The 24,466-nt window shown below is 38.9% G+C and overlaps 1 protein-coding gene across 10 annotated transcripts; it reads right to left on the bottom strand.

The window, feature by feature from the left end:
* Positions 1–1,681: 1,681 nt before the first annotated feature.
* On the bottom strand, positions 1,682–24,402 carry GPLD1 (glycosylphosphatidylinositol specific phospholipase D1). 10 transcript variants are annotated; one of them, XM_048307601.1, is made up of 27 exons: positions 23,428–23,499; positions 22,635–22,666; positions 20,561–20,616; positions 20,003–20,081; positions 17,690–17,981; positions 17,376–17,473; positions 16,417–16,527; positions 16,111–16,159; positions 15,564–15,618; positions 14,805–14,912; positions 14,075–14,102; positions 13,848–13,987; positions 12,816–12,881; positions 12,452–12,575; positions 11,797–11,936; positions 10,778–10,964; positions 9,710–9,820; positions 8,629–8,703; positions 8,011–8,167; positions 6,151–6,292; positions 5,497–5,596; positions 5,310–5,403; positions 4,555–4,731; positions 4,086–4,246; positions 3,807–3,833; positions 3,661–3,711; positions 1,682–2,494 (listed from the first exon to the last, which is right to left on the bottom strand). In XM_048307601.1, the coding sequence occupies exons 5-27, from the start codon at positions 17,712–17,714 to the stop codon at positions 2,417–2,419; spliced, it is 2,304 nt and encodes a 767-aa protein (XP_048163558.1). In that variant the 5' UTR covers positions 17,715–17,981; positions 20,003–20,081; positions 20,561–20,616; positions 22,635–22,666; positions 23,428–23,499; the 3' UTR covers positions 1,682–2,416. The 10 variants fall into 10 exon arrangements, with proteins under 10 accessions (XP_048163558.1, XP_048163539.1, XP_048163530.1 ...); XM_048307582.1 differs by lacking the exons at positions 17,690–17,981; positions 22,635–22,666 and having other exon boundaries at positions 12,452–12,572; positions 23,428–24,401; XM_048307573.1 differs by lacking the exons at positions 17,690–17,981; positions 22,635–22,666 and having other exon boundaries at positions 23,428–24,400.
* Positions 24,403–24,466: the final 64 nt, after the last annotated feature.

Here is a 24,466-nt window from a genome sequence, read left to right as displayed (position 1 = left end):
TAATTCAGGCCCAAAACAGGCAGTTCTAGGAACAGGGCATGTGGGCCTATGGATAATGGCCCACTTGCATTTTCCATCCGACACTGTTTCAACACACATTGGTACAGCTGCAGATCAACAACTTGTGTGGTCATTATTCAAATTCTGGTAAAAATCAAGAGATGGGTTGTTGGTTTTTCTTAAGCTGGGTTCTGCTTTTCTCTCTTCCCTCCAAGACAAAGCATGGACTAGCCTGCACCACAATAAGTAGCCAGGTTAGTTAAGGGTGTGGAAGGCTGATGTCCTGTGATAGGCTGAAGGAAGGAGTAAAAGCCTTATGCCAACTATTTCTATTTTTTCTTAGGACTTCTCTTTAAGGGTGTAGTTCTCCACTGCTTTCTCTCAGGTTGTAGAGGGAACATGAAATATGTCTATATCAGGTTACATGCTGTCCATTTCTTCTTTGGGATTTTTTTAATCTAACACAGTGAGCAGCTCCTTAGGTGACACCACATAAATAATTGTACTGGTAGGGATTGAAAAGACAGTAGCTGTAGCTGTCAACATTCTTCTCAGGACTAATGAGTCAAAGATGGAAATAAAAGGGTTCATAAATTAAAGTTGTGCAGGCCTGTGATCCTGGTTTGGTTCAAGTCAGTTGTACATAGTTATTTTCCAGCAGTTCTTCTGTATCCGACTCTAAGTACAGGTACTAGTGGCATGAGAAGGTGAGAAAGATAATGGGGCTTGTAATGCTTTTGAGCTCTTTAGTTGATTTTTTTTGGCAGCCTTTTAGCTTAGCAGGTAAAATAGTAAAAACCCTCCAAACTTAGCAATCCAGTGGAAGAAAACAATGGCTCACATACCTCAGCTGATAAACCCCAGGAATCTCAGTGTGTGAAGGGACATGGATGCTGATGTTTTCATTTAGGCCAGAACTGGTATGTGTTGGTGCAGCTCTTTGGGAAGCTTTCTAATAAGCTTTTGTGCAGGGAGGCTTCTGTGGACTCCTTTTGACTCTTTACCTGTACATAACTGACTTAAGGCACAATAAAAACACGGAGAGAAAGACATGTCTACAAGACTGCTTTTTCTCTTTACAGACACACACAAATGTTTAAGGGTTTTCTTACAATTCAAGTAATCAAAATGCAGTCAAGTGCAATAAAATTATGTGGAGATCATACATAGAAAAAACAAAAGCGAGTGGAGAGTGTATGTTGAGAATGGAATTGCTACAGAACATACTGGTTTTGTCAATTTTGATTTGAAAAGAAAACCTTTATTCTGCCCTTAAAGGTGCACTGCTTGTTTTGCCTCGTACCACAGTTAACAGATTTGTAAGGTAAGCACTGCAATCCCAGTTCTATCCAGTTACTTCTGTCACGAAGTTCAGATTTAACTTCTTTTTTAAAGTGTTTTGCTGTTTGGGCAAGTCCTTAAAGTAGATGCCAGAACACATTGTACATCAAGCTAATGTTCACCTTGCCTTTTTTGATTTGCTTAAAGCAACATCCTTTAAAGAGAATTCCTAGGAACGTAAGTTGAAGTGTTTGATTTTGGAGTATGACCTCTAGAATTCTGTGCTATTTTATTTAAAATAAAAATAATGCTTTGCCTTTGTGAAGGAGGCAAGAGAGAGAAAACACATACACATATGTGTCTACAGAGTAGCGTTGGTAATAATAGGATCAACCCATTCTGCTGCTCAAGTTGTTTAATAGATAATTGATGCACACTCTGTTAAACCTGCATCATACAAAATTAGTATTAATTAGTTAAAGACAATACTGTTAACAATAAAAGCCATTAACAATTCTATGTTACCATGGTCATGGAATTTTACAGTAAAGCAGAAAGGATGTCAGAGTAATCAGCCACAATTGCAAAAGCATTTCCTAAAACTTCATTAGTCTTGCTTGTTCTTTTTTCCCTGGGAGATCCAAGCTGCACTATACCCTCAGTGCAGGCCTTAAGACTTGAGGGAGAGAGAGACAGTCTTGTTGAACCAGCACTCACCTTTCTGTCAGTCTTAAAGCTGCTCCATGCTTATTACTTTTTCAGTAACTTCCCATAACTTAGAATCCTTATCCTTATCACAGTATGTAAGGCATTGTAAATGATGTGCTGCAGTTTCCCAGTTTTGTCAAGAAGATACTCGAATCTGGCCAGTAAAGAAGGTGGCCACTGGACATTCCTTATACAGCCAAATAGTACTACCAAAAATCCAGCTGCCTGCTCATTTCAACCTCTAAAAGGTTTTCAGACCAGCTTGTTTGTTCTAGATAAGCGGTGCTGCTGCCCACCACAGAATTCAGCAAAAGTTTGCTGACAGGGTCTGTTGGTTTGCGTGAGTTCAGGAAAGTAGCACAAATACTACAGAGATTCTTCACTAGAAGACCACGTGTGCCCTGGTCTTCCAGGCTACTGTGCACTTTTAGAGTGAGTAGACAAAAAGCCTTCCACCAAGCCGAGCTTTTGCAGAACTTCTCTCTGCTGCCACTACAACTTCTTTCTGCAGGGATAAAGAGCAAAGGTAGCAAAATGTAACTGTAGGTGCATGGCTGCCTTAAGCTTCCCCCATGGATTTTGACCATCTCCTTAGTGTCATACAGAAATGTGATGGGAAATGAGGCAGCAGCCCACCTCATCAGAGTAGCAGTTAAAGTCTGTTTGCCATACTATTTCATTTGGGGAACTGGAGCAAGCTGGAACAAATGAAATAAATCTCTTGCCCATATAAACTGCTTCTCAGAGCTAATATCAAGACAGATGAAGCTGGAGTGTGGACTAGAGTGGTGCCATAGCAACAGAACACAAGTGCTTGGAGAATAGCCTCGCTTGCACTCAGCAGTGCCTCTGTTTCAGGTGTTGGATTATGCACCCTAACCTAGCTGAGAAGAATTTCCAGGTGCTTGTCCATTGCATGTTTTAACACAAGAAGTCAAATACCAGTTGTTGAAGACCTCCTCGGCCTAGTACTGAGGCTTCCTCTGTACTCACACAGAGAACCCTAGTCCTCATGGAGATGATGTCAGAGTGAGCAGAACATTGGAACTCAGCTGAACAAGCACTAAGTAATTTTCCAGCTGAAAAAAGGTTCCTCAGTGCATTATAGAAATGTAGCAATTGGCATTTGGTAAAAAACTGGGCATGTGAGGGAAACAAAGAGAAACAGGTATGCAAACACATCCTAAATCAGTCAGGTAAGAATTGGACCTCTCTATACTTACAAACACATGACATATGAACAGTGTTCACTGCAAGTGATAGCCAGGACAGCAAACCTGTAAAGACTAAATGAGAGGAATGGTTTTGGGTGCTCGGTTTGCTCCACAGCTGAGCATCCACTTTGCATACAGGCAGGCATGAACAGTAAAGGCAGGAGGCACCTATGCTGCATTTCCCATGGAACCTTTCAACAAACTCCTAAGCACTTTATAATTCAGGCTGGTTTAAAGTGATTCAAACCTTTCAATTCAGGTGCCAAAATGCTGGCTACTCCATAGCTCATCAACCTATAAAATGGGTTTAATTACCAGTTCAGAGCGTGACTTAATTAACTATGTAAAGAACTTAAGACTTTTGAAAATGTGTAAGATACATGTGAAGTGTTAGCTAATATATTCAAGTGAGGTAGAAGGATGTTATGGAACAGCCAACAACAGTAATTTTTCTCACCTTTCTTTCAGATTTCACAGTGGTAACGGAACTCCCAAATCTTGATAGTTCCTATAAAATAACATTGCTGGTTATAATACTGCTAGGGGTTTTTTTTAAGTAGGACTTTTTAATTTTTCTCAGTAGTTTGTTTTCTGGTTACTTACCTCAGGAGAAATCAGAACATACTGTGCCTGAAGAAGAAAAAAAAAGAGGAAAAAAAAAAGTCAGTGGAGGAGAGTAGAAGACCAGTATATTAACCCTGGCTCTAAACAGCAAAGTAATTTAATAACAAACAGGAGGAGCCAAATTGCAGAGGTTCAGAAACCTGAGAAAACCTTCTGTTTTCTGGAACCAAGGCAGAACACACTTGGTATTTGTACTGGATGTGATTAATTAGTTACAATTCTAAATTCATGTCTGGAATTCACTTTCCTGATTCTTACCCAGTCCTCAGGACAGGGAGATGTCCATGATGTGCAGTGGCCTGTCACATTCCCCGAGGATGCCTGTCTGCCGTTGTAAATATAAACGCGGCCAGCTGCCGCACCAGCCAGGATTGAGGTGACACCGTTAGTTCGCAGTGGGGATGCCACAATCATTTCATCTGCACATATTACAAAGAGGACATGACACAGCAGAAGTGAACTAATGCTAAATCAAAACATGGGAGAGTTGGCATTTACATGCCTCTAGATGCCACAATTTCTATTAATGATGGCAGCTAAAATGTTTCAATTTCTGACTGAGTTGCTTGGGATTTTACAGAAGCCTCCCTGTAAGGCACAGTGGAATACTGGTACAATTCAATTGGGAAAGCAGACTGTGGTTAGCACTTGTATGAGTATGTAGGTGACCAATTTTCCTGTTGCCAAAAGTTAAACCCTTCACTTCTGGTCTAGATTCAAGCTTTACCTAGCCCATCATTATCCAGATCACTTAAGTAAATGTCTCCTCCGAAACGAGAAAACCTCCTGTCCCCACTGAATGTGCTGAGCAAAGAAGGCTTGGTGCTGTTTGACAGGTCATATACCAGAGCCAGTCCAGCTTGATGCAGCACTGAGGACATAAATAAAATCCTAGACAGGCTGTCTGGAAGAAAAAAAAAGAAATAACAGATGTTGAGCATCAGACACAGGAACTCAAGTTTAGTACTTAAAATTATAGGTAATACTGGCATTACATAAAATGGATAATATAATGTATCAAATAACATCAAACATTATATGGCTTTAACACTAATTAGCATAGGAAAAAAAAAATCTTTTAGTCACAGTACCAGGGGAGAAATGGATTCAACTTAGACTTCTGCATTTTGACATCCTCAGTTCCCTACTGTCTACTGCCAGAGTGAGGACAAAATACTGTGTGGTTTCATTTCCAAGAAATATGCAGTCTGCTAGCAAATCACTGTTACATAAATAATGCAAAGCAGTAATGTTGTTAAGCCCATTTTAAGGAAGGAAAAAGACCCACTGAATTTGAAGCACAGTAGAGAGGACTCTACGTGTAAGGCACATACAGGTGATTACAGTGATTTCTAATTGTTTTTTTTTTAATTTCATGGCAATTCAAAGGTCCCTTTTCTAACTTAAACATTGTATCTCTCCTTGAGTCCTACAGAAACAAACATCCTTAAGCAGAAATGGTCTCCAATTTTCAGGACATACCTGCAGTAGGTGCACCCACCACCAAAACTTTTCTTGTGTTCCCGGCCACAGACATCACACCACTGGCCAGAGACAAACCCATTCTGCCCATCTCCTGTCAGATTTTTAAAACACCTATGTAATTTCTACAGAATGTCACTTTACTTCAAATTATTCACAAGGTCCCATACTAAAGAAGGAGCCCTACCTTGTCTCCAGTTATCTCAAACCAGCGCTCTGTACTTGGTGGGTTATACCCGTACACCTTCCCAACACTCTGTCTGACATCCGACAAGAGGGTATTGCAGCTTGACAATGCAATTACAATGCAAAATAAATTTGTATGTAACAACATATTATTGTACATGTTTTCCCCTTTTACTTTGCAATAATAGTGCCTGACAAATTCTAGAAATCTATTTTAGTAATTCCCATACTTGTTCTAACTAATTACACAATATTTAGAGCACACACTTGGTCTGTCTATCCACTTTTTTATCATCCAAGACATCTTCGTGTTTAATTTGCTTTTAAAAATGCTCTCTCAAAGTAAGAGCTATCCATACAATTATTTAAGGCATGCCTTACCCATCAGCATTTTTGTGACCCCTCTTCCTCCCCAAGAAAACCCAAGAAATTTTTAAGTGTCTCTAAATAACAGAGACCTGCCCTAGAGATGGTCTAAAAACCCTTGTCTTCATAGGGAAGGGTGAAGGCATAAAAATACAAATTTAATGAAAGTATTCTAAGCAGAACAAAAAGGAAACTTCCTAAAAAGCTGGAAGTCTAATCTATTTCAAATTTGAAACCTTGCAGAAGTAGAGCAGAGTGGAGGAGACAGAAGCTGTCACATACAACATACCTAGAACAAGTCTTCCATGTAGGGCTACCAATCAGCAATAATGTTATGTTCTCCAGCTGGCAGCTGGCAAGTGAAAATCCAAACCAAGCATAGTTTTCTTCCCCCTCCATCATCCAGTTGGCATCCTGTACTGACAGGAGTCCTGAGAGACCAGAAAAAAATGTGAGTTAAATCTTCGTGTGCCCTGGCATTGAAAAACCCATTTGCAATCATCTACTGATTCACCCTATGACAACAAGTTTCTCTATGCAAAGTTACACTGCCCATAACATGGCACCAGTAATTGTTGACTTTGCTTACTCACCCTGCAGCTCTGCTGGCTGGTGAAAGCTTTTATTTGACACAGCCTGTTTCTCAATCCTTCCAAAAGCCTACATGAAGTACGTGAAAGCTACCACTCAAGCCTGCCCTAAACTACTTACTGTTTATCAGAATTTGTAACTCTTCAAGGGTGCTGGGTGGGAGAGCTTCAAATCATTCTGGCTATAATTTAAATAACCCATTCTGTGCTTTGGTTTTACAAAAATGTCAGTTAGCAGTGTTTTGAAACCCATGTTCTTGTGGTTTCTAATTTTACATGAATTAGAATAAGCTGCAACAATTAAGCATTATTGTAAATCTCAATTACATGATTCTGACTAAGCTGCCCAAGCTTTATTATTTAGTTCCATCTATGACATTTCCTCCCTCATTCACTAGAAACCTCATCACCTGTACTCATTAACTATATTCACTTGTAGCATTCTTCTTTATCCACATGAAGGAATGTACAGAATGATAAAGATTCATTTGTTGACGTTCATTTGCAATTTTCCAAACCTGGAACCAGCCTACCCTGGACTCACAATACATAGTTGAATCCATTGCTTTAGCAAAGGTTTTCAACACAGTTTCCCACAGTGTTCTTGCATCCCAGCTGGGACACTGCAGTCTGGATGGACAGAAACCCAGATGGGAAAAACCTGGTTGAGATGATCACCCTGACAAGAGGGGAGAACAATGTGTTGTTCTCTGAATGCCTGCAACAAGTGGAGTGCCTTCAGGGATCAATCTTTTGACTCATCCCGTTGGACACTTTATTATAAATGATTTAGACAAGGCAACAAGATGCCCTTTTGTGAAGTTGGCAGATTACAGGAGATTGCAGGGGAGTGGTCCTATTCAGAGGCACCCAGGCAGGCTAGAGTAACAGGCTGACAGGAACCTCACAAAATTCAGTGAGAATGAATGCAAAGCCTAACCCTGGGAAAGGAGATGCCCTTGCAGTGATACAGCTAGGGACAGACTGGCTGGGGAGTTGCCACGTGGAAAAGGCCCTGGAGATCCTGGTGGGCAGAGACCTGAGTGTGAGGCTCTGACAGCAGACAGCCAACAGTGCCTTAGACTATATAAGCAGGAGCATGGCAAAGACATTGAGAGAAGTGATTGTCCCCTAAATCACACCTATAATATATTGTTCAGTAACAGGAAAGATGTTAAACTGGAGCAAATTTAGTAGGGGTGTTCAATGATTTCCATGCCTATGAGGTCACTATGCATGGTGGGAAGACAATAGACAATGAACATAAAGTGAAACAAGAAAGGTTCATACTGGCTGTAACAAGAGATTTTTTTCCCTATGAGGACTGCCAAGAAGTACAGCAGCTGCCCAGAGTGGCTGTGCAATTTCTATCATTAGAGGTTTTAAGATGCAACTGGACAAAGCCCTGAGCAATTTGGTCAGGCTTCACAGCTATCCCTTACTGAGCAGGAGGGACAGCCTCTGAGATCACTCCAAGCCTGAATTATCCCAGGATTAATTAGGAACAAATGAACAGTCACATAAAATATGGGAGGGTTAATTTACTCAATAAATATTACCTTGGTCACTCCTGTTGATATGAGAGTAAAATGCAACCACAAATCCTCTCTGCTTCCCACCACCTGGTGCATATGGAGAGCCCACAACCAGATCAGCTTTTCCATTCCCATCAACATCAGCTGCCAGGAGGGACCAACCAAGATTACAGTAGGAATACTGCAATAAACAGTTAGTTTAAGCCCGAAATAAAACTTAAACCATCAATTCTGTAGCAAAATAGAGCAACTTAATTCTAAAGAGCTAACTTTGCTTCTGACCAAATTACCCTCCCACTCCCTGGCTTCAATTTTGTTTTCTTTGGTTTTTTGTTTGGTTTGGGTCAGGGTTTTTTGGTGGCTTTTTTTGGTTGTGAGGGCTATGCACCTTGCTATTCACCCTGCTGCCTCCCCTGCACTGGGGTATAAATGTCTTTCCCACATACAACCAATCTAAGCAAGCACCTGCTTACTCCATCCCCCTCAGTCTAAATTTCCTTGCAACGATAAGTTAGATTTTAACATTTTTTTTTATTAAGCGCATAAGCTCTTTTCCCCTTTATCTCACCTCCTGCTTGTGTAGCCCATGTGTCAGCCTATCTAACAGGATAGTATAAACAGGATATTACATTATCAATATACCTGACAAGTTATGGTAACGTTTGGCTCGGGTGCCAAGCCTCTTCCCTCAGTTCCAAAGTAAACATATACAGCACCCTAAAGGGCATAAAAGGCAAATGAGGCATGAGACCACCTACATGTCAGTACCAAGTATTAAATCCAAGGCCAATCACAAGGAGTGGAACAGTTCTGCAAGGGCTATTCATACAACTTTATTTTCCCTCTCAGAGCCTTCCCATATTATTTTCTTTCCCACCCCAAACCTAAGAATATCCATGGGTAATGGGTACTGCTGTAACCAAGCAACAAACTAGAGAAGTACATTTTCATCATACTGTGTGTAAGGAGCAAGGGCAGTATAGTGTATAATTTATACTCACAATACACACGTTCAGATGGCTCAAATTTTATTAATTTTTAATACAATGGCAAACAGTGCCAGGCACAACAGATGCACACAATTTTCCAAGTGGTGAGTCTAAATAAAAGCACTTAAATTCTTATTCAGGCAGCTAAATTAGTATGTAAAATTCTGAAGAGTTTTAAGCTTAATGGATATCGTTTAAATCAAAACATTTTACCTCTCAGTTTGCATGGCCTGGAAATACTCAGGGACCATTATATGGGCTTATCTGGTAAGCTGCAAGTCATTAAGCCTCTGTAACTTGGTTATTTTAGCAAGTGTGTCTGTGTTCGTATCACATTTTAGTTACCATTTGTTGCCCTGTGACAGCATATGACAAAACTCATTGACCCATGACGTCCATTCCAGACTCTCTGTTCCTAAATATAAAGGGTACATTTGTATTTCATGAATGGCCCCTTACATTTCCAGCATGTCAGTGCTGCAAAGTTGCAATCTGGTTTGGATTTCTAATGTGCAAAAAGGCCACTGAAAGAGAAATACAGGTAGCTGTCATTGCTGTTGCTCCAGTCAAAGTACCCACAAAGGTTATAAACATCTGTTTAAATTACAAAGTCACCTTGAGCAACAACAGAAATTCTCTCTTTCATTTCAATGTTTAAAAAAATATGTATCAATAAAAACATTCAGTTTGGAGAGTTAAAAAAAAAGCCTAACAAACCCATGTTTGTAGCTTACTTTGTAAGTAAGAAACTGAGATCCCACAGAAGGTGCTCCAACTGCCAGATCTGGCACTCCATCCTCATTGAAGTCCAGGACTGCCAAGGCAGAACCAAATCTTCCTGAAGGCTAAAAGAAAAGGGATTGCTCTCATGTTTTCAAGTCAAAACCATGAAAACCTACTGCACATTTGCACAGGGAAGACTGGAAATAGATGACAAATGTCTATCCCAACAATTCTTTTTTCTTCTAAGTAATAGCCCCCATGCCAACACACTAACTCAAAGTCGGTTGTGTTAAAATGAAGGACAACAGAACATAATATGGTGCTGCTTTGCTATTTCCTCTTCTGAGTCCAGTGCACCATTGATGTTAAGCTTATGGTCTTTCCTGTTGACAGCATTATGACTGGGAACCAGTAAAACACTCTGTAAGAAGACAGCAGCTGTTACTTCACAGTTTATAACCACAGAAACAAATTAAAATGAAATGTAGCTCATTCCTCCCTATTATATTCTTTGTGACTAAAGGTATTTTCTACAGAGGATCATATTTAACACTCAAAAGGGTCATTTGCTCCTACTTCTTGGTTACAAACCAGCCACCATCATGTCAAATCAGTTTTCTCTTTTTTTTTTTTCAATACTCTTACTACAGACAAAATGATTTGGGGAGAAGTTATCAATTAATGAAGAAATGTAGCCTCAAAGGAATTGAAACATCTCAAATTAATAATTTTAGATTAAAAAGGACAGGAAACACAATATTTTCTTAAATGCAGGGACCAGGATGAGCTATACTGTGGCTTAGAGAGACACAACCTTAGTTTTATTTAAGGGCACTTTATGGTCTAGTACTCACTTGTCTGGCACAGTAATGGAAGTGAACCCACAGATCACCATCACTTCAATTGTTCCCGGAACTTTAATAATGATTATTTTTCTTGAAAAGCATATGACATCTTTAATCAGGAGCAGTATTTCAGGAATAATACTCATACACATTAATGATACCAATGCTCAGTCAAAATTCACCAGTTTTCAGGCAAAAAAATTTAAGTGACCAATATCTGCCTTGACCCCTTACCTGATGACCCTGTAGTACTTGGTCAGCTTTCCCATCCAGATCCATGTCCTCTGGTGGCAAACCTGACTGGTTGCTGTAGACCACATACACCCTTCCTATCTGAACATGGCCCATGGTGCTGTACCCTGGTGCTCCAGCCACCAGATCTTCATATCCATCCTGGTTTAGGTCAGCTGAGATCAGTGCCCTGTACAGCAAGGGAGTCAACAGTATCAGCATTAGTTTTCAGACTACCACAACATTAGTGGGAAAAACCCCCATAATTCAGATAAACCAGGACCTGTGTTTCCCCATATAGTTTTGTAAAAATCTACACAGAATTTTTTATATCATATATTTATTTATGTTTTCTTGAATTAAGTAAAACCAGAACAATCATCTTCCATTAGTGCATCTGAGATAAGCAAAAGAGTTACAGTAGTAACATGTTGGAATTTAGAGAGGGAACATGGAAAGAACTAACTACTGTTGATTTAGCCAGTATGAAGTAAACTCAAGAATTAAATCCAAATTTTGAGACAGAATAAGTTAGATAAGTAGCAATGCAAATTTGTTTTATTATTCTTCCCTGTTGCAGGTCAAAGTAGAACCTCATTGGCAAGGAGAGAGAATATGCCTCTCTCTGTCCTGAATCTATCTTTGAACTCCCTACTAGTCTCAAGTATTTCCAAGAAGTCTCACTAGACATCATCAGTCATCAACTCATGACAGACAATTAATTTTGCACAAACATCAACCCATGACCAAAAAAGGGTAGCAACGATCCTATACTGCCCAGAACTAGAGCCAGTGTTAGTTCTAATGTTGGTTCCTTCCATTTGGAGCTTGATCAACATCCAAAAGAAAAATCTTACAGGTTAACTTGCTGTTCTGAACATACAACATAAGCCATTCCATCAGATGTTTACAGCTTTGCACTCTCACCTTTAAAGAGTATCCAAAGGATCAACAATAATATTTTGGTGTGTACTCAAAATTTTAAGAAATCAAGAGGAAGGTGGGATGAAAAAATTACCAACCATCCAAGCCTAGCATAGGGTGAAGTCAGAAAATATGAAGCTGCTGGCTTGGAGATGTGCTTAGAAGATTTCTGATGTGTAGCTCCTAATGCTCTCCACACATTGGTTTTAAAAGCATGGTTTATCAAGCGGAGGGATTTCTGTAATAAAAATAATAAAGAGACACAACAGTGGCTAAAACACAGATCGAAACTCTAGAACTTTTTGGGGCACCTCAAAAATCAAGTCACCAACAGTGGAAATCACCACATGGATTTAAGAGGAGTCTGACTCAGATCATAAGCACCATTTTAGAAAGACAAAAATCTGTATGCACTAAAGGGAGCACTACTAATCGTTCACTGTTATGCCTTGCTGAGAGCTCTTAACCCAAAAAAAGCAATCATATGTCTGTGAAATGTAAATACTAACTATATATTTTGTCTTTTTTGGCACTGCAGGATGTGTTCTAACTTCACTATACAATAAGCAAAGTGTAAAAATTGAGTACTTATGACGTACATATATAGATTAACAATGGTACTGGAATGTCCATGAAGTCAGCTACTGCTAACATCCAGAGACCCTGCTCCATCATGCAGCATTTCAGACAGCAATGAAAACAATTTTATATAGAGATTAATTTTACCTGACACATCTGTTACTTCTCACTTACTGTTGCCCAAGGCTGTATGTTGAATTGAACTCCTCTCTCTGTATAGTTTATATTCTTCTCAAGTGTTTCTGTAAGCAAAGAAGTTGTATTCTTGTGATGTTCATGTTTTGATTGTTTGTTTCTGCTAAAACAAAGAAGACAGTGATAAGAATTAATATAACTGAACTAATGACTTGAGGTAAAAGTCTCTGTTAGGTTCTGCAGTTCCTTTACACAGAACTTAGTTATTCACACTAAGAGAATCTCAAATTCACACTCAAAAAGATAACCCAAAATATCTCTAATTTTCAGTAGCTCACTCTCCACATTAGCAGAAGACTCTCCTTTCATTACTAAAGCTTTAAACTGTCAGAGCTACACTTACACGTGGTTGTCCTTGTGCTCCTTTGTGCAGTTTATGAACAGTGGGTTCTCAGGCAGGTAGCAGCTACTAAAGAAAAATACGCAGAATGCACTTTAAAGATTTTACCACAATAGAAGTGAAACTAAAAATACAACTTTTATCCTTACTGATTCCTCTGTTAGAAGTCATCAGTTTTTTAAAGAAAATCAAAATTAGAGCATCATCATAACCCTTAGAAACCCCTATGATATTTATCTGATGACCTTGATTAGGTTCTGTATGAGTATCATATGTCTTTACAGAGCTCTTGAGGGAAACTTATTGTAACATGCCCTGTTATCTATATGAATCTAAAGCATTTTTAATGAAAGTGCCGTTTAGGAACAAAGAATGTAACAGATTGTACCATTCTGTATTTCAAACATAATTTCCCAAAATAGCAACAGTGATATTTTCCATATAAATGGGTGGATTAATTGCCACTGTTGGTCTTCTGAAGTTATTTACGAAAGATTACATTTGTAAGAGAGCCATACAAGGCTAAACTTCTATAAAAATATGAAATTGTGAGTAGAAGCTTGAGCTTAAACACTAGAGTATATATTCCTACTCTTTCTAATTCTATTTGCCTTCAGGGTCTGAAGGTAACACCTGACCTCCCCTCAAAAGGGACATCTTTGCTGACTGATGGCAGCAGCCAGAAGGTGCAGGCCCAGATTGCTAGTCCAGGCAGAACCTCAGGGCATGGCTATGCAACATTTAAGCAAAGCCTTGAGTATGTCTTAAAGAACGCCCCAAATTTTCCCTGCTAAGTATCACCTGTGCATGCCAGCGGCTTGCCAGGGCAAAGGAGTGTGAACATGTAACAAAAGAAAAATCAAGGCCTGCATAATCCTGTGAGCCTGGGTAAAAGGCAGACATGGAAATCCCTTTGTCCAAGAGAGGATCTAAAGCTCAGCACCTCTTCTAGGAAAGAACCTGCCTTAAGAAGAACAATTAAGTGGGTGTCAGCACTTGACTATTGTGTTCTATAGGTCAGGGCACACACTATACCTGGCTCCATTCTCTAGCATATGGCTCGTCAGCTCAAAAATGTTGTTGGTCCAGAATGCCATGTCATCCACTCCTCCAAGGAAATATTCATGGAACTTCTCCACCAGAAATGTAGATTTACTAGCAAATGTTGGGAAAAGCTAAGAGACAGGCAATATGCTCAGGAAGATGAATCACATTGTCTCCATGCTGTATGTTCATTTTTATAAAGAAAACAGGAGACCAACCTTGCCAACAAGAAGCCTTTCTCCATGCCTGAAAAAAAATTTCAGAAATAAAATTTGTTTCATTTAATATTTAATTATTATACAGTTCTTTTCAAAAGTCCTATATGGTAAATACTATGCAAGTCGTTATATTTCCATGTTGGTTGTTAATACATTTTTGAAGTTGTAATGTAAAAAGTAACAATAAAAACTTTAATGCCCTTAATTTTGCAGGATTCACAGTTTTTGTAAATGCTGTGTGACTATTGATAATTAACTGAAATACAGGATACATCTAAGCTGTTCAGGATACTCAAAAGCAGACACTGCCAGATATCCAAAGTCTCTTTTCAATTATTCTTGGACTTGAAGGGATCTACATAAAATGAAGGTAAGGCATGTATCTAGAGACTTCTTCAGTACATGATAGTTATATTGCTAACGCACAACAGTGCAATGGTACTTAAAGACACAGCTGTTATCCAATAAATAGGCATAAATATGTTACATGTATAAATGCATTAAACAGTCAAGATTCACCATCTGTGGTGTAATAATTAATTTAACAGTCATTAAATAGTCCAAATTTTAATCCTAGTCATTAAAAAAAATTCAGATGTTCTGTGATTTTGGGGTCTAGGAGGGAGCCTATATTGCTGACATCAATGCATAAGGTGTTTCAAATATGATTATCATAATTCTCCTACATATGTTTCACTTACAAAAGCCCAGGTAGAGATATTTAACTTACAGTTCAAAAAACAGCAGATAAGTACATTCAGCAATTGTGCTTTCAGTTATGATCTCTTTTCCATAAAATTCCTTATAGATAGCTGCTAGATCTTTGACAGGTACATACCTAAAAAAAAAAAAAGAATGTGTTACAACAACAGATGTTCCACATCACCCAATAAAAGATTAAAGTTCTTGTAATAACAACAGCCCATAAAATATTCCAAATTTCAAAAGACTGCATAAGGTCATGAAGATTTACAAATACCAGAGAGACCAGGATTGCACATGCAACTGTGAGGAAAAAAAAGTGGGCATCTAAATCTTCTGCTCATTTTTCTGCTTTTAAAACTGTCTGAATTCAACATCTTCAACTTCCAAAACTTTAAGTAAATCTCACTTAGATTGCCACTTAACTGAGTTATTTCACTAGCTGCTAGGACATTCCAGCAAGAAGTTTTCACTAGTTATTTAATATATAACTGCTTATAAATTCAGAGATAAATAATTTACTCTTTTTTTGCCGTGTTCCTGTACATAAAACTCTCTTCTGTCCTTCCAGTTTTTTAAGTCAAGGAACAGTAAATATGCATATAAGGAATACCAAACTCATAACATTTAAAATAGTTGCAAGTGCTTCTTTTGAAAGAAAAATAAAGAAGGACAGCATTTTGTTAAAACAGATCAATACAGAATTGTGATATTATATGTGATTATATTATATATGATTATACAGAATGAACATTAAATATTAAAGAAGGCAACCTCATTATCTTACCAACTCGATGCCAGATAACTGAAGTCCAGCTCAAACTGACTCACTACATCTCCTCCTGAGGATGAAAGAATGAAAACAACCCCACATAACCCAACAAACAAAACCTGTTAAGTTTCTGTCATGAATAACACTGTGGATGAAGCTATGCATGGCTCTTCTATATGTATTTATGTGGCAGATTTGCCAGCTATATATTTAGAATACACAAATGGTTCACCTGCAAGTATGCTGCACATTTTATACCTCCAGAGAATAATGTACAATTTAAAATCACAGTAGTGACTCCATCTAAATCTTAGCATCCTTTGGTCTGCATTTTGACTTTAATCCAAATGTCCATGTGCCTTATCACATCTCCTCAAACTTGGACCATAAGGATGGGTACAGCAGGGCTTTGCAAGCCATGGGGAAGGGCAAGAATACAGTGTCCATATGCCATTCTTACTCCTGCATTGCCCAGGATAAGAGACAGAATCAACCACCATGGTTTTGAAGAGGACTAGTTATTCCAATACAAGGATCTATGATTGGCAAACAGAAACATTACCAAAATCTCCAACACTGTGAGCTTCTGAGTATGAACCATGAAAATCAATCTGGAGAAAGAGAAAAACAAGAGAACTGCCTGTTTCTTTTAATATGAGCAGAAACAAACTCTCCAAGCAACACTAATGTTTACAGGTCCCAAACCTGACGAACGTCACTCTTACGAAGTTTGTGACATTGTGTCTCTCCAAAAATCTTCCTGAAACAGGACTCCAGCTTTTCTCTTTCCTCCCCACCGCAGTCCAAAATGAAGTTATCCGTTCCAATAAATCCAGTTGTATCAATAAATAAAACAATGCAGGCTTACTTCTCCCATGGCCTTTAGAAATCCTTGGTCAATGCCCAGGCTATGCCAGCTAACATCTGCCACCACATGTGAAGCAATTCCAAACAGGAAAGCCACCAGCTTCTCTGTAGCCTACACAACAACAATCCATTTGTAGTAATACCAGTAATTTTACTCCTGTCTTTAAGAAAATGTTAGCATTTTACGGATGTGCATGTATGTATGTTTCTCACCTATATCCATGTATGTATATACAAGGATATGTGAGAAACCCTTACGATCCAAGAATTTACCATGACAAGAGTGCTGAGCACTCATTGCTTGATGCTGTGGTCAACTTTTGTAACTTAAGAAGCTCTAAGCACTTTATACAGTCCAAGGCCATAGAATTACATGGTTGATGTGAGGGTAATTTGCATACTTTGAGTTAAATGTGTACTAAACTGTTTTCCTGGATCAAGGATAAAAACTTCCAAGGAGTGAACTACCTCTGCCACCATGGGTGTTGTGTAGCCACACAGAGGAGAGAAATACATTCTTCTGCACTCTCACATTTGACAAATTGTTTTTCCTTTCCTCCTTCATAGCTCACAGACCATTAACAAGAGCAAATCTGGACTAAGTTCAAGATTTCACAAATGAGAGTTCTAAAAGATGTCTGGTTTTCAAATGGCAAACCCTCAACCAGATCTCACAGGAATGCAAGACCACCAACCACATTTAAAAGTTTGGACCTATGAAAGGTATCATAAGCACCAGAACACAGTGGAGATAACTGACAGACTTTATATGGAAACTGTAAATTTTTTGTATGGCAAAGATTAAAACAGGATTTCAAGTGCTCCTATACAAGCAGGGATTTTAATAGAAAAGTGTTGGGTTTTTTCTACACCTCACAAAGGATGAAATTACAACTAGTGAAGGTGAAGAAAATAGTTGAAAGCAAAGTCAATCAAGAGAAAGTTAATCAATTTTCTTACCTCTTCCCAAGGCTGAGGATAATTCCTTCTGATGTAGTCAATACTTGCTTTGAGAAATGGTGACCAGTGAGTGTCTTCAGATACATCATGGAACATTCCTATTGCAATAAAATTATATCAGTATTTGATTTGTTCTTTGGGGAAAAATGAAAAAGAAAAAAGGAAAATAAAGAGTTTTCTCCATTAAAAACCCCACAGACTTTTGTTCAATTTCGTATAATACAGAAGATACATTTTGCACTCTATCTAATGAAAAGAGCCAAAAGATACTTATTTTATGTGATTTATACTATCAAAAGAGATACTAGATTTACCTTCTATGATTTTGGTTTGAAGCATCTGAAAATTTTGTGGCTGCTCCTTTTCTCTGAGCCAGTGAGTAGGTACAGTACAATGAAAAGCTGCCTCCCAAGCAGAGAGGATAAAGAGAGCTGACGGAGAAGCTGTTGACTAAATTAATGCATCCGCTTGTATGGCAGAAAAGCTGTTGGGAATGGCAGCCAGCTCAAAATATTATGTTTTCTGACAGGTATCAATTTCCACAGGGCAGAGGAGGGTTATGAATGTCATTATTATCACCACCATCATCTTCAACAGAAAGGCAAACTAGCCAAAATACAGTCGGTATAGGAGGAGAAAAAGGGAGGAAAGGAGGAAAAATCAGGTTTCTTTTGAAAAATCAATTATGACTGTCACTTGAATTTAGGCAGAAAAGATTGTGTAGGATCTAACAGTGACCTTGCCTAAAGATTTCTGTGTACCTACATAAAGCTAAGTACAAAGGGATGTTGACAGAAACAGACCAAGCAGCACAATGTTAAATTCTCTAAGGGGGAAGAAGGTAGGCAGGAGACTGTTCAGACCATCAGTACTCTTGGAGGAAGAGCACGTGTTTGTTGATGCAGTAATGTGAAATTGAACAATATTAGAGTAGATTAAGCACTGAGAGAGCAGTGACATTTTACAGTGAGGCTAAACTAGATAAAAGAAGGATGGTACTTGCTTGGCCAAAATCAGAGTGCCTTCTACATCTAAGCCTGTCTCCTGCCCAGAAAGGCAGTCTAGATGGCTTTGTTCTGGATGGCTTTGTTCTTGATCTAGTCACACTCAGTTAAAACAGCTCAGGTCTGCAGAGGTACCTATTTCTTCCACATTGACTAAGGAGACTGCTGACAAGTGGTCCAACTCTAACAAGGCAAGATGGACTCCAACGTAAGTGAAGGAATGAAGATTGGATACTGCAGATAGAGAGGCTCTGACCACTGGCCTGGTATAAGACAGGTCAAAATGTTTAGAAGGGAAAGACGAGATAGGAAGATATTGACAAGCTGAAGTAGGAACTGAAAAAAATCCCAGGAGAACATCAGTCATGAAAACAAGGAAAGCAAGACTGAAATTTGGGACAAGAAGCTGGCAGAGCCGGGCAGAAAACAAAGAACAGTGACCCCATAAGTGACAGAAGACAGAACCAGTATTAAATGCCAGAGCAGAGAGGTGATCTGGATGTGAACTGAGCACATCAGGATACAAACTAAGCAGCCTGTAGTTGGCGTAACCAACAGGCAGCATCAACAACCTGTGTCTGAGAAACAACGAGAAGTTTGGCTGCAACTATGTGATTTGGCTCTAAACCAAACAAAAATCCTAAGTACACCCCAAATTAATGGAATTTGCATGGCCCACTAAGGTAAGCTACTTCCAATATTTTAAACTTCCACTAATATCTCAACAATCAATTGGCTGGATATCCTCACACAAAGTACTTTTCATTGCCCTGTCTCTGGGATTTGCCTAAACACGCTATTAGCTTGTAGCTGGAGGACAGGCTCTTTATCCCATTTGCCAATTGCTCACTATCCAGATTTACCATTTCAGTAGCAAATATCCTACAGCAAAGCCTAGCTGGCTGTTTTGTAGCTCTAATGTTGCTGAAGAAGTTGATTATGATCAAGAGCTGACCTATTAGAGTTGAAAAACCAGGGGACAACCTGCAGGTCAAGACATACTTTTTACAGCTAGTGCAAGAGGGTGCAAATTTTGTACTGCAAACTCTGGATCTGCAAGCAGCAAAATTAAGACTGACATTAATTTCCAACAGGCACAGTAAAAGGCAAAAGACTGCACTCTGGAAAAAAAAGGACTTTAAACTGGGATGCTATTAACACTTGCCCACCTACCCCCAGCAAGTCCTACCCTATTTTGTTGCTGTGGGATTTTTAGATTCTCCTATCCTCTCTTTGACTGATCTGATAGAAACTAAGACTTTTTAATACAGAAATAGCTTTAGGCCTTCCCTAAGACTTATATAAAAAAGACCATTTTGTCCTCTCAGTACTCAGTAATCTGACCTAATTTAGTCACACAGCATCCTTCTATCAAGTTGCCCCACCCATTAAATAGTTACATTTACCCAAGAGTTACTTTCTAAAACATTTTCAAATGTGTTACTTCATTATAAAGTTCTACCAAAAGGTTCTAACAAAAAATGGTGGATAGTTTTTGCGGGAAATCATTTTTGGCCACACTTCATTTCTTACAACATAACCATTTTCAGCCCTACTAAATTCTGCAGGATTTGCACGTAAAAATGCAGTTGTTATAATTTGGACTTACAAAGATTTTCTTACCACGTTTGCAGATTGGAGGATAAAAGGCATCAGGATAAATGCTCCCAGCCTGAAAAGCATCTTGGTGGTTTAGCAATAACTGGGTAAAGGATGGGGGTAAAAAGGAATCAGAAGGCTATTGCACAGCACAAAACTACATTTTACTACCAACATCAAAGATATGTTCTAAATATCCAGCAAAATACAACTATCATCTTGGTAAAATACACCATGTGGTGCACAAAACCTTGCTGTCATTTTGCTGTCCTTAGTTTTATTAAATCTCCGTTTCCAAAATCCTCTACTGATTCTTCTAATACAACCACTCACACAGAATATGATGACAGAAGATAGGAAAACATGCAAGAAACCACACAAAGTATATATATACACACATTGTTATATTCCTGTAATAATATTCAGAAGGAGTCAAATTATTTTCAATAAAAAACGGTAAAAATACAGTCTGAGCACAATATTGACACAGGCATTACTGAGAATAATAAGAAAGGCAAGAAGACAGAAAACAAAACATTCAGAAGAAAGGTGTACAAAACAAAGCAATAATATGCTTCCTACCTGTCTGTAATTAACACTCCCTTCATGCTTAGTGAAAAATTCCAGAGCTCTATGTGCTGAAAAACAATATATTGAACTGTTGATTTATAGGTATTGTGTCCAGGCCCACGTTTTGTTAGAAGCATTATCAAAACCAGAACACAACACATTTTCGTACCCAAGCCAAGTGCCACCTGCATGAAACACCATTTCTCACAATGGTGTGCATGTGAGAGGATGTGTTTTCTCACCTAGGGAGTTAATAAGGAAGTGCTCTTTCTGTGGCACATCTTCAGCCTCTCTCTAATCCCCAGCTCCCAAGCTAACCAACCAAGCTGAAATCGCAGGGAAATGAACTCCCCATGTCCAGAAATGAGCTACAGCAGTGAAATGACAGGACCACACCCAGCACATACGAAGTGTGGACCACAAAGTTCTAGCTGTACAGTATTCAAGTTTCACTGTTGCCCTTAGCAGTGAAAAAGGTATGTTGGGAATCAATGTGGATGTTTAACGGTTTGATTAATTTTTAACATGCATGAAAAGTAACAAAAATCTAAAGTCATCACAGTAAATAACAGTATTTATTTACTGAATTGGCAGATACTCTTACTCCCAAAAATCTTTATTTAGCTGTCATAACAAGTGAATGAAACGAACTGACATCCTTTTCTTTAATGAGGTCTCCTCCTTATTAATATTAGATCCCAGGAATAATCTATCAACAGTATTCTAAAAACACCCAACATTGACTCTAAAGCTATTTACAAAGACTGAAGTTAATTTGTTCCTTACCAAATAAATCACATCACAAAAAACCCCAAAAAACCAAACAACGAAACAAACAAACAAAAAACTCCCCCCACCAAAGCCAAAACAATCCACTCATTCATGAATAAGATCTAGACAAAACTGTGTAGGTTCGAAAGATCTTTAACTTTGAATTTTATCCAGTGATTTAATCATCCTTATACAAGTAAGTTAAGACCTTTAAGACCAGCCTTGCACCAGAAGAGAAACAACAACAACAAAATAATAAATAATAATCTAAAGTTTTAAGGTTCAGACATTTCTACCCACATCTCTGATTCCAGTGTGGGAGAGCCTCAGTTTGGCAGTTTGCTTTTTCTGCCTCACACCTCCCCCACACTTCTCTCACTACTCAAGTGGGCCCAGGTTCTACAACTCCACCGTCACAAGGAATTTTATGCCAGATCCCCACAGCTCCACAGAGCCTCACAAGTCTGACAGGAGCCCCTAGGGGTGAAGAGCTTCCCCATTCAGACCTGCCTCCAGGCACGGCCATGCAAGTAGGACACAGCACAGCTCTGCCAAACACACTGAACACGATCAACATTCTGAACAGGCAGAGCTTTCCATCATTTTAAAAGTACTTTCAAAAATCTGTCCAGGATTTATTTGGTGCTGTCTTTAAGTGAGAGGAATTCCTTTTTACAGTTTGTTGTTTGGGGTTTTTTTTGTTTGCTTGTTTTTGTTTTCCTGGAATACTCAGTGTTTTACTTTTGCAAATATTTTCATCTTACTGTTATAGACTTCTATGTGCACAACAGTAAGAGAACTCATTTTAGCAGCATCAGAGCTGATCAGAGTTTAATGTAATTTACAAAATTTGTTGTAAACTATGACTCAATAGTTCAGTGTACACACAACTCCTCAGACAACCAAGATCTATAAATGCGTGTTTTCTGCAACATGCTCCTTCGATTACAAAAAAGGAATGACTGCTTTGGGACAGATCTGTAAGCTTGTTTCTCTTTGCAGATTTTTTTTTCCAAACACACTCTATTCTGGCAAATCTGTTATTTCAACTCCTCAGAAGTGCATACTTGGTAATTAGTGTCCTGAGCTTGCAGAGTTGTGTACACTTGCCTAACCTCAGGCACCATGACTTCTCCTACAGATTATTATGGGTTTCTTGACACATTGTTAGGAAAAACAAATTGTTCCAGGATGCTGACCAAGGGTACAACACTCAGTAAGGCAACACACTCCAGTCCCAAACACCATGAATGATCCCAGCCTTGAAATTTTTCAAAGTTGCATGTATTCAGTACCTAAAGTCTGAGAAAATTACCTGAATAAAGGCAACATCCTACATTTTACCATCTGTTTGAGCAATGGATTTAGAAACAAAAAGAGAAGAACAAACAATTAAAACTGTCAGTTATTATGAGTAGCTGTTTCAGAATAACCTCACACTGCTCGTATTTGTGCTTGCAATAACTACGGAAGAAGCCAGATTTTAAAAATAGCACAGGCAAACAAGAAATTCAAAACAGAACTATTTCTCCATTTTGATGTTCACTCAGTTCTCTCCTTCATTCTCTACAAATCTACGCTGTTCTGGCTACAGAGAGCAACCTACCAGAAAGAGACACAGAACAAAATTTTTATGATGTTAATCACAGATACAAACACATTACAGAATTTTATCTATTTATGCAGGTGTGGCATAATTAATACAGGGTGATTTGAAAACAGAGCTACCACAAATGACTTTTGTTATTCTTTAGTTTAAATATAACAATCCCACGAATTGCCTAAAGCATTCCTTTTCTTTCTCCAAACCAAACCCTATCTGCATATGATTCACAGACAAAAACATTCCAGTTACATAATGCTGTGTTTTAGGAGACAGAAAAATATGCAACCCAAGTCAATTCAAGCACTTTACTTATAAAAAACAGTAAAATTTCAAACTCCAAAATCAAACTACTCATTTTTCCTGTTATTCACATTTTTAAAATTATGTAGACTGCTCGTTACTTTAACATTATTTCCTCTCTCTGCTTTCCAGCTGAATCTGAATTTACTTCTCTTCACAAGAAATACAAAACACAAGAAAATCCATTTTGAATATGTCTTACCTATTTCAACATGTGTTGAAATTCCACATGGGACACATCTTTGACAGAAACAGTAGAGTATAACCAGCAAGACAGACCAAATCTTCAGACCAACCATGATGCTGGCTCCAACTGTGGTTTTCAGAAGCCTGGAGCAGTAGCACTGTGACCTTTGAAATGTAGGTTACGGAGCATGCCTTTTCTTTCACACATATTGCTGACACAGCAAGCAAACAACTGCCGAATTTGAAAGGCTATTTTATACCAATGCTTTCTTTTACTGCAAATAAAGTAATTTATATAAAGAAAGAAATAACCTATGGGTCTGCTCCCCACTTGAATTCTGTAATATCTCTGGGATTTGAGCAGTGTAGTCAGCGCATCACTGCACCGCAGCAGTGAGATTTCTGTTAAATACAGCAGTGTGTGAAAGAGCATCCTCTCACAGTTTGTCCAGCTCATGGTGTGCTTGTCTTACAACAACTACATCACATTTCATGAAAGAAATTAAAGCCAATTGCCAAAGCAGTATTAATAGAAAGACACTAGCTCCTGAGTTGCAGGTAATACAAATTCATAGCCTTTGGTGAGCTGATAGGACATTGCACACTGAAGTCTGGGTCTTATGATCTGTGTTGAAAGCCCAGCTGGTATGCGGGGGACTCACGGAAGTACTTCCTGCCAAGTGTACTGCTATGAACATCTGGCTTCAGGGGCTGGGCACCCTGCGTTTCCCAGCCACCCGGCATGCATGTGGCACAGCTGCGCCAGTCCCCAGAGAGATGGTAGCACTGGGCAGGGCTTCGCATTTTGTGCCAGAGACTGACCAGCTGTCATGGGACCCAGTGGCCCATGGGCTCCCATGGGCCAGTGCTCCTGCAGTAAAGCACAACTTAGCCTGTTGTGCCTCGAGACCTTATCAGTCTACGACTTCCTCACGAAGGGAAAAGGAGGGGCAGGGACTGATCTCTTCTCTGTGGTGACCAGTGAAGCTGTGTCAGGAGAGGTTTGGGTTGGGTGTTAGGGAAAGGTTCTTCACCTGGAGGGTGGTTGTGCACTG

The sequence above is a fragment of the Corvus hawaiiensis genome, chromosome 1 (assembly GCF_020740725.1).
Source record: "Corvus hawaiiensis isolate bCorHaw1 chromosome 1, bCorHaw1.pri.cur, whole genome shotgun sequence".
NCBI classification, from domain to species: domain Eukaryota; kingdom Metazoa; phylum Chordata; class Aves; order Passeriformes; family Corvidae; genus Corvus; species Corvus hawaiiensis.
Note: the sequence above shows the minus strand (reverse complement) of the source record. Positions and strands in the feature narration are given on the sequence as shown.